Source organism: Alexandromys fortis, unplaced genomic scaffold (assembly GCF_014885135.2).
Source record: "Alexandromys fortis isolate MF-2015 unplaced genomic scaffold, M_Fortis_MF-2015_v1.1 scaffold_70, whole genome shotgun sequence".
Classification (NCBI taxonomy): domain Eukaryota; kingdom Metazoa; phylum Chordata; class Mammalia; order Rodentia; family Cricetidae; genus Alexandromys; species Alexandromys fortis.
In genome coordinates this window covers 2,364,112-2,375,231 of record NW_026067955.1, presented here as the reverse complement: position 1 = coordinate 2,375,231, position 11,120 = coordinate 2,364,112, and the positions used below count along the sequence as shown (strand labels likewise).

General features: G+C 40.4%; 1 protein-coding gene across 1 annotated transcript in view; it reads left to right on the top strand.

Moving 5' to 3' along the window:
- Positions 1–11,120, top strand: part of Bbs4 (Bardet-Biedl syndrome 4) — a 36,733-nt gene that overhangs the window by 893 nt on the left and 24,720 nt on the right. The window contains exons 2-3 of the mRNA XM_050151838.1: positions 8,985–9,027; positions 10,255–10,334. Of these exons, the coding sequence (XP_050007795.1) occupies positions 8,985–9,027; positions 10,255–10,334 (123 nt within the window). The remainder of the gene's footprint in view (positions 1–8,984; positions 9,028–10,254; positions 10,335–11,120) is intronic.

The following is an 11,120-nucleotide window of genomic DNA, read 5'->3' as shown; positions in this document are numbered from 1 at the left end:
CATCACTTCCAGCTGAATTTTTTAATTGACTTATAATAATTGTACGTTTATGAGATATAGTATGATGATACGTCAGTTCATGGGTACTGTGTGTAATGGTCAAATCTGCAATTAGCATTTCTATTTTAGTATTTCTTCTTTGCGGGTTTGGAACCTTTAAACTCCTTTCCCCCCTAGTTCTTTATACTATAAATTGTGAACAGTAGCCATCCCGCTGTGCTGCGGGTCATAAGCATTTTTATTCCTCCTATCTGTCGGCGGCATTTGGTTCCTATTATTGAACTTTCTCCCACTCCATCTTTTCCCTTTCCCCACTTCTTGTTCTGCTACTTTGCTAACCCCTTGTTCTACTCTATTTTCCCATGAAATCAACTTTTTAAAAGCTTCCACAGAGGAGCAAGAACGTGCTTTGGCTTTATCTGCTTGGCATATTTTACTTGGCTTAACTTTCCCCACACTGCTGCAAATTAGACCTCATCTTTTTTTCTGACAGTGATATATTTACCCATTTGTATCCGCTGCTGGGCACCTCCACTGATTCTCTGCTTTCATACTATGAACAGTGCTGCAGTGATTGTGTTTTCTTTAGGTCTGTCCTCAGTCGTAGGCTGGCTGGATCATAGGGATGTTTTGTTGTTTTGAGATAGGGTCTTCTCGCATATCCCAAGCTGCCATTCCCTTGTCTCAGCACCAAGATGCTGGTAATATAAATATGTACCTCTGGACCACTAGGCAAGGACTGATAATTCTATTTTTAGTTTTTTGGCAGAAGGTTGTTTTTTTTTTTGTTGGTTTTTGTTTTTTAAAGGAAGATGTTCATAATTGAATTAAACTTCTGAGAAATTCCAAATATAAAACCTTCTCCCTTACTTTACTGTTGGGTTTCAAACTTTGCCCTGCACTCCTGCACTAACAGAATTATTTCAGTTTTTTTTTTAATATTGTCATTTGAAAAACACCTTGGACAATATAGACTAAATTAGCTGCTGTGGTTGACAGCTTTATAATGCAGTGTTGTCTCAGGTAGAACCCTCTGCTGTTTGCTCTTTTATTTGCAGGGTAATCACAGCAGTCTGTATTCAGAAAACTCAATACAGAGAAGGAAGCTCAGTGTATAAGCTAAAAATTAAAATAGCATGATTAGTGTTATTAGGTTTAAGATATTGGCACCACTGTCGTGGGTATCCACCAGACAAGATCCTGGGACATGGATTTAAGCCAATAGAAAGTCTTTATTAGCTGGCTGGCCGGCAACTACACTAGATGTTCAAGATTCCATTGTAGCACCAAGCCTTTCTTAGGGAGAGCATTTAAGCACAAAAGCCATACTCTGGTTAACATACTTCAGTCAACAAGAACAGTGAGATGGAAGCAGAACTACAGAAGTCAGAAAGGAAGCTTAGTACATTTAGAGACTTTCCCATTAGGTCTGTTTTCAGGTAGTGTTGTCTGTGTGCTGAGTTTTATGGCTTGAATGGTACTTTCCTCATGAAGTCAGTTATGCTAAGACCTCAGGGCCTACTAAGGTCTAGAGGCCTATTACAGCCACCAGAGAAATGCATAGTGTACACAATCATAAATATGAGAGACGAAGAGTATTATCATCCCACAGTACTGCTGTACCACACCTTTTTACTGTTTTTGAGAAAGGGTCTAAGTTAGCACGTGGCCCTGGCTGGCCTGGGACTTGCTGTATAGCCTGGAACTAGCCTTCAACTGCCTGAGATCTGCGTGCCTCTGACTCTTATGTGTAGTGCTTAGATCAAAAGTGTGTGCCACTGCATTTAGCATGTATATTATTGCTGCAGGAGATAAGTGTGTAACAGACCTTGAACTTAATTTCTTTGATTGCAGGAATTGTGCTGTATGTTTGATTCTAATTGTATTGAAAGAGAATGGCTTTAGTTTTGAAATGACTTTTATGTTTGATCCTTCAGTTACTTATTTTCATTGTTACGTTTACTGCTAGAAGTTTTCTTTTTTTGTAGCAATTTCTTATTTTCAGTGCATGGAAACTAGAATTTCAGGAGGGTGTTTTTGTTACTGTTTTTTGAGATGGGGTCTCATTCTGTAGCTTTGGTTGATCTGGAGTTAGATAATGTAGACCAGGCTGGCCTCAAACTCACAGAGATAATCCTGTCTCCGCTTCCCAAGTGCTGGGATTATCTATTCATTTTTAAAGTGATCTTTAAAAACTCTCTAGAGGCTAGAGAGTTCGCTCAGTGGTTAGAGCACTTTTGCTTGAGAATCCTCTTGAAAAAGATCCAGGTTGGGTTCCTAGCACCCACATGGTGGTGTTTGTTTTGTGACAAAGGAAAACATACGTAGATCTGTAGGGAGATGCTGTCTATTTGGAAGAAAGGAGCTTGAGGTGTAACATCCTGGTGTGGTACTTACCTAGCACATATGAGCCTGAGTACACCAAGACAAAAACTAGAACTACCACAGACAAAACAGTTATCAAAAACAAAAATAAATACCCACACTTTCCCCACCATAGTCCTAGCCTTGCAGTGCTGCCATGGTTAACAGTTGTTCTAGGACACACCTGCAAGTTAATTGCCGGGTACATGTGTACATCTTCAGCTTAATAGTTTATGGGAAACTTAAGGTGTTTATCATACTTATGCTTCTACCAACAGTTCTTTAAAATCTTGCAGTTATGGTATGAAATTATGCCTTACTGTTATATTAATTTTCATTGTCCTGATTATTGGGTAGAAAATCATTGGCTATCCCTTCCTGAGGTATAATGATTCTTTGTATTGCTTCTTTTTGTGCTTTTCTGTTTTCCTGATTATTTTGTATTTAGTTTCTGCTGCTAATCTTTTGTTATATGGGGATTTTGTAATGCAAATTCATCCCCTTAATTTTTCATTTCTGAGGAGAAAATGAGCCTTAGACCCAGTTTCTTCTCCTGTATACACAATATGACAAGTTGCTTCCTATACCAGATGTATGTGTGGAGTTTTCCTCGCACACCATACAAGGGAGTGGTTCTGCAGCAGCAGCAGATAGCAGCTGGATGTCCTCTTAAACCGAATTCTGTTCTGACAGTACCATGTGTCCAGAGCTCAGCCTCCAGGATTGCCCCCTTCTCTTGCCAGTTGAGCTGCAGCTTGTTGGTTTGCTTCTAAGCAGCTGGTAATTTAATTCAAGATGCTTATTTGTTGGTTTATTATAAAGGATTCTGATGGAGAGATATATAGGACAAGGTATGGGTGGGAGAAGGAACTCAGAGTTTCCAGCCATGTTTTCTCCAGCTTTTCACCTGTCAACTTCCATGTGTTATCTCTGCAGAAACTCTAAAATTTGTCCTTTGGGATTTTTATGGGTACTTCACTGTATAAGAATGATTGCTGGGTTGAAGAGATGGCTTGGTGGTTAAGAGCACTTGTTCTTAAAGAGAATCCAGGTTCAGTTCCCAGCATTCATATGGTGATCAAAGCCGTCCATAACTCATATAACAAAAGCTTTTCTTTTGCAGGTATTTGTGTGCATGTTCTCTGTATGTATGTTTACATATGTGTGGGCTTATGTCTGTGGTGGGTGAGTGTGCACACAATGCATGTGAAGGCCGAAAGATATGGTATCCAGGTGTCTTTCCCTGTTGCTCTTTATTTCTATTTATTGGGACAAGGTCTCTTCTTATTTGAACCTAGATTGTACCAAACAGCTAGTCTAGCTAGCCAGCTTTCTTAGAGGATCTTGTTTCTGTCTGCCATGCCTACCTAACTTCTGTGTGGGTTCTGGGGATCAGTATTCCAGTTTTCACATTTTCAGGGCAAGCATTTTTTCCATGAGGCATCTCGCAGCACTAATGAAAACTTTTTATAGAGGGTGGGTAAAATCACTAAAAGCCCATTGCTGTCTGTTAGTAAGGTTCTATATAGCATGTAAAGATCTCATCACTTGTATCAATTTTTTTTTTTTTTTTTTTTGCTCAAAGAGCAATGTTGGGTACAACAGTTGCATGGGTGACTAGTCTTCCATAATCCACAGTCATTTCTATGAGCATCTTGGGTGCTGATGTACATCTTCCCACCTCTGATGACCTTGGCTGGGGCTGAGTGCTGGTTAGCTTGACTCATGCCCAAGGGAAGCAGGGCTGAAGTTTTGCCCGCTGTGCTACCTGTTGGAGCTGCCTCTGATTCTAGCAGGCTCTGGGTCAGCACTGTGACACTTACTTTTCCATTATTAGACTGTTGAAAGGATCCTGGCCTGAATGAACCAGCTCCACCTGCAGTCTATTTTCTCACAGGGGAGAAATGGACACCACACATTCTGTCCACCTCTGAAACAAGCTTAACATTTTTTTTAGTTCTACTTTTTTTTTTTTTTCTTAAGTCATTGATGCATTCTGTGAATTTTTGCTTGGGATTTAAAAGTTCCCTGGCACCACATTTTTTTGTTGTTAATTTTTTTTACTAATAACTCTTGTCAACACAAGTCTTGCCACTTTTGCCTTATAATGTCTTGGACAGAACCCATTCTCTGTTTTTTCTCTCATCCCTATTTGAATGCTTTAGTATCTTACAAACTAAATATATGTATATGCCTATTAAAGTACATCTTCCAGGGCTTCTCCTACTTCATAAAGATCTTATCCAACTGTGGGATTCAATAAAACCACAAAAGCCCCATGCCAGTCCTGAGTACCTGCTGAAATAAATATTTTTTAAAATGCTTTACAGGCTTGTGGGTTCCAGTGATTGAACTCAGGTTGTCAGGCTTGTGAGGCAAAAGCTTTTACCTGTGGAGTCATCTCACTAGTCCTTCTTTCTTTAAAAGTTTTTTATATTTATGTGTGTGTGTGTGTGTGTGTGTGTGTGTGTGTGTACACAGTAGTACACATGCAGAGGTCAGAGGACCTCCTACTATGTGGATCCTGGGGGTTGAACTCAAGTTGTTAGACTTTCTGAGCCATCTTGTAGTGCTTTTGGATCCCAGTAGACTGGACGTCAAAGCCTGCCTTTCTCATGCCTAATCCCTCAGTAATGTCTGTCCCTCTATTGTCTTCCAGGAGCCTCAGCCTGGAATAGCCAAGTGTCCCTAATGACTCACTCATGTGAGCCAGTCCATCAGAAGCTTTATTTCTCTTGTATTGCCTTAATGTTCTGCAGCCTTTGGTTCAAGGGAGAATGGGTAGTTGTTTTACTAAGTTTTTCTGTTTGCATGGCACTTGGACTGATCACTTCACCTCCATATCTGTAGTCTCTGGCTATAAGAAACTCTTTCATTTCCTGTTTAAAAGTCTTCCTCCAGTCCAAGAGTTCAGATGGCAGAATATTCCCTAATTACCATAGTTTCCTATTCAGGGCCATGATTCAGGCCTCTGATTGCACACTGAATCATGGACTTTCCCCTTCCTCTATCTTGAAGGTCAGACTTGAGGGGCATCTTCTCACTTCTGTGTTCCTCTTCTACCCTCCAGTTCTTCCCATGGGTTCCAAGTTCTTGGATCCTAGACAGAGAGCTTCAGATCTGACTTGTGTTCTTTCCCTTGCATCCTGTCAGCTGTAAGACCTGGCAAGGTAGCATCTCAATCTTACCCTCCCTCTTTACTGCTAGATCAGAGGCTGATGTAGAGGACAGCCCTGCCTTTTGTTTACGTAGGCAAGTTCTTCTTGCCCACACTAAAGTCTGTACAATAGCTGCTACACCCTCTTTAAGGTCTACTTTCAGAGACTGCAGTGTATTCTCTAGTACATCAGTGGCTTGGAAACATCCTCAAATGTACATGGTGGTCACCCTTTATTAAAGAAGCTTGCCACCCCATATTATGTACTGTATACTGGGATTCCTCCCCAAGGACACTTCAGTCTTAGATGGTGTGGCTTTAATTAGATGTCTTATCACCCATTGCAGGACACGTGTAACTGCCAGTATAGTAACGAGACATACTATGCCATTCTATCTAGGGAAAGATAGCCACAGATCAGCCTCAGTTAACATGTCTCCTCACCCTCATCATAGGGACCATGCAACCACTCCTCCTCCCTACTCCTCTTTGGTTCTCTTGGTCCCTGTTTGGGTACCAGTTATGTTGTGCAACTTTTCTTGGGGCGATATGAACAAACATTTGTCCTCTCTAAGGGTAGGTTACTTAAAACAAGCCAAAGAAATGGTTCTCCGACTAGTTGTTGAACCAGAAAGTTTGTGTGGGGTTGCTATGGTAACATAGGTAACCTAAAGGCAGCTACATCGCAGAAAAGCTCACCCTAGCACTGGTGATGACTTCCCAAACCTGCACTCCTGCACAGCTTCACTAAGCCTGACCCGACTGTCTCCCCAGCAGTTGTTTACTCCTTTGATGATCCTGTGTGTGTAAATCCTGAGCTTCGTGAGAACAGGAAGTTTTTTTCAACTCTTTGAGTCTGGTAAGACCCTCCTTCCTCCAGGAGGAAGTAGCCACATGGCATCTTCCTTTTGTGAGTACTGAAGACATTTAGGATGCAGACTTAATTTCTGCATGCTGCAGGAATCATCAGATACTTCAATACCCATTGCTATCTGCCTGTTTATTCTATTGTTTTTGGTTTTGCCTGTTTATTGTTTTTAATTTTGTGCTTCTGCCTTGTACATACCACAAGCTACACTTTTTCTTTGTGTAACGAGTTGCTGAGAATACTCACATGCTTTTACCAGTTCGTTTGCTCATTTCACTCCCTCTTTCATTCTGTGATTGTTTTTTTCATTTCCTAATGTAATTTCTTTAAAAGCATAAGAGTCTGTAAACTGAAATTCTAAGTCTTCCACATTTGCCTATTATTATTATTATTATTATTGGAACTGAGAATTAAACCTGGATCTCATCCATGCTAGCCATGTACTGCATCACTGCATGACACCCTAGCTCTTTAGAATTTGTTGAGCTAGGGCAGGATTTCAGTGGGAGTTACGTAGTATACTGTTTTTTATTACCCTTGCCTTACTTTTTTGTTGTTGCTTTTATTGTTTTAGGGCTTTTTTTTTAAACAAAAGATTACATGTATGGGGGTTTTACCTGAATATGTGTGAGTGTACCATGTGCCTGATGCCCACAGAGCCCAAAAGGGGCATTGGATTCCCTGGAACTGGAGCTACAGACTGTTGTGAGCCACCACGTGGGTGCTGGGACTTGAACCTGGGTCCTCTGTAAAAATAGTCAATGCTTTTAACAGCTGAGCCATTGTCTGTTCTGTTGTTTTGTTTTTTGAAACAGGGTTTGCCTATGTATCTGTGGTTAGCCTCAAACTGAAGATCATCCTTTCTCAGCCTTCTAAGTGATGGGATTATAGGCATGCATCACCATGCTTGGCTTGGTCAGCCTTTCCTCATGATATATCTGAGTATGGAGTTTCTTTTGCCAGTTATGGAGATGCAACTAGTAGTATAGATTGAAGAGGGAGAGATAGGAGAGCCATGAGTTTTAGGCCAGCCTACACTGTACCTTTTCAAAATTTTTTGTTTTGCGACTGGAGAGATGGCTCAGTGGTTAAGATTGTTTGTTGTTTTTGCAGAGGACCAAGGTTCCATTCTCAGCACCCATGTGGTGGCTCACAACCATCCATGACTAATTCCAGGGGATCCAATGCCTCTTCTGACCTCTGTGAGTGCCAAACACAGACACAGTAAACAAACATGCAGGCAAAACATTCATACACATAAAATAAAGAAATATTTTTAAAAGTTTCTTTTATTTCTGAAAAATTACAGCCAGTATTTTCCTCCTTATATTAAGGCATATAAATCTTTTTGTTGTTCTTGTTTTTGTTTTGAGACGGGTTATCACTATATGGCCCTGGGCTGTCCTAGGTAAATTGATAGTCTTTAACTCTGACATCCTCCTGGCTCTGCCTTCCTAAGTACTTAGATTAAAGGTGTGTGCTACCACAACTGGCCCATATCATGGTGTATAATGTATAAAATTAGGGATCTGATATAAGAAAAAATCCATTTAAAGATTTTCTAATAAGTTACAGGGTCAGTTGGTGCACTGTCGTCATGTCCAGCATCCACCTTATTTTTTCAGAGGGAGTCTTTCACTGCACTTGGAGTACTGATTTGGCTAGGCTGGCTGGCCAGTGAACTCCAAGGGTCTATTTGATTCTGTTTCCTAGCACACATGCCTCCACACTCAGCTTTTACTCAGCTACTGAGCACTAGAACGTGGGTCTTCATACTTGTGCTAAAGGTACTTTACTGACTGAGCTGTCTACCTTTTATCAAACAGAGATCATGGACTGGTGAGATGGCTTAGTGGATAAATGGCTTGTTACCATGAGTTTTTGATCCTGCTGCACGTACTGGCTTTGTGGGAGCCTAGGCAGTTTGGATGCTCACCTTACTAGACCTGGATGGAAGTGGGTGGTCCTTGGACTTCCCACAGCGCAGGGAACCCGGATAGCTCTTCGGGCTGACGAGGGAGGGGGACTTGATTGGGAGAGGGGAAGGGAAATGGGAGGCGGTGGCGGGAAAGAGACAGAAATCTTTAATAAATAAATAAACGAGAAAAAAAGTATAAAAAATGGCTTGTTACCAAGCCTGACAAGAGCTAGGTCCTTGGAACTCATATCGGTGAACGGAATAATAGACTCTTAAAGGATGTCCCTTTTGCACGTGTACATGAGTACACACACGCACACACACACACACACAATATGAAAAACATTTTCTGGTTTGGTTTCTTAGAAGTAGAACATTAAATATACTTTATGAGGTATCTATCAGTTTAGTGTATTAATATGAGTATATTTTATACATTGTAATTTTGGTAAGTTATAAATGCACATATAATATGTATTATGCATTATGAGCAAGTTGCATAGCCAAAGAATAATGTGGTAATTTAAGTCATAATCAAAATGCCTCTTTTTATACGTCTCTTCGTTTAATGGATTGATTACATGGCTGGTGAGTTACTGATCATTCTTGTTATATGAATGTGCTTTTAATTAGCAATACATGGGCTGCTTTAACACACATAACTTCTTTAATTTCAGAAAACTCAGGTTCCTGAATCTCAAAAACCCAGACCAAAAAAAGGTCTGTATGTAATATTTATATATATGTGTGTGTGTGTGTGTACCTGTTTCTTTGTCTTATTGATCCTATTATATATATAGCAGAGCTTTGTAAAGCATGTTAGGAAATGTTTCAACCCTTACACAATATCTAGGTTTTATTTTATTCAGTTAGATTTATTAGTGACCTGTAATGTACTTAAATGTTCTTTGGTTAATATGTCAGTGTACACTAATTTTTATTTGCGTAATAAGCATTCAATTCTTCTTTTTATAATTTATTTAACTTTATGTGCATTGATGCGAAGGTGTCATATAGGATACTGGAGTTACAGACAGTTGTGAGCTGCCATGTGGGTGCTGGGAATTGAACCCATATCCTCTGGAGGAACGGACAGTGCTCTTAACCACTGAGCCATCTCTCCAGTCCCCTAAGCATTCAATTCTTGTACAAATCAGAACTCCATTAACTTTATGCATATGTTAAATAAGTGTGCCATTTAATTTTATTTAAAAAGTTTTTTTTTCTTTTGTTAATTTCCTGAGGAAAAAAAATCCATGTCCTATTTATCTTCAAGACTGACCCAAATTCACTGTGCAGCTCAAGCTGGTCTTGAACTTAAAATACTTCTTTCTCAGCCTTCTGATTGGCTGAGATTTATGAAATTCAGTTGTAATTATGCAAGTGTCTGACATAATTATTAGTATTTTTATACCATTTCTGGATATGAGAATCATTCTGCTGTTACCTCATTTAATAACCAAATGATTGAGCTAGTTAGTAGGGCTAGTTAGTATGTGCTGTGATTGTTAGTCCAGTATGTATTTTACCCTTTCTCTAGAGTCAGACTCATGGGTCAGTTGACCACAGGCCTAGAAGATGACTGTATGTCAACCAAGAATTAGTCCAAGGGTCAGCAAAATGGATCAGTGAGTTAAGGGACCTGCTGCCACTCTGATAGTCCAGATTCAATCCATAGGACCCACATGGTGGAAGGAGAGAACCAACATCTCCAATATTGTCCTCTGACTTCTGTATATACAGAAGTATATATACAGCTGTGGAACATGTGTACCCACACATGGAGAGGCACAAAATAAATATAATTCAGAAAATAAGATATTTACATATTCCATGAAGAATTTAACATGGTATCATAATTATTTATGGTTAGTTTAGACATGATATGCTAAGGGAGAAGATCTAACACTGATTATATTGTTTGTTATGTCAAAAAATACTTTCTAGCTCCAGAGTTTCCTATTGTGGAAAAACAGAACTGGCTGATCCATCTCCACTATATCCGGAAGGATTATGAAGCATGCAAGGTGAGGGACTGCAGCAATGGAGGGATGAGAGGCAGACTGGGCCAGCAGTGACCGCAGCACAGCGTGGCAGTGAATGTCTTGAATTTGCACCCCCTACCTTCCTGCTTTAAATTTCATTATCTTAAATAATAGTTTATCTATCAACCTTGACTTTAATCTTATCTCTTTTTTAGTATGTTTCTGTATAGCAAATAGGACCAGGTTCCTACCAGCTTAAAGCTATCACAGATTTACCCATATGCTCAAGCCCTTTAGTATGACATTTTCAGTCCTTCTCTTTCTGACCCTCTCTTTTCCTTCAGCTTTTCTTCTTTTCCTCCCTCCCTCCCTCCCTCCCTCCCTCCCTCCCTCCCTCCCTCCCTCCCTCCCTCCCTCCCTTCCTTCCTTCTTCTTTCTTTTTTTTTGAGACAGGGTTTCTCCATAGCTTTGGTTCCTGTCCTGGAATTAGCTCTTGTAGACCAGGCTGGCCTCGAACTCACAGAGATTGCCTGCCTCTGCCTCCCGAGTGCTGGGATTAAAGGCGTGCGCCACCACCGCCCAGCACTCCTTCAGCTTTTCCTCCACCCCTTGCCAACACACAGTTTGAAACTTCACTTTGGAAAGCCGTCCTTAATTCTCTGAGTTGGAATCAAATGCTGTCTTTTGAGCTCCTACAAGCACCCGAGCCGAGTCCATGTGATTTGCTGATCAGAGAATCCCTAGTGTCTGCAGTGGTACTAGCTTCACTAATCAGATTTGAAATAGGGGTTGAGAAAGTTTTTCTGTCATGAACCAGATAGTAGCTTA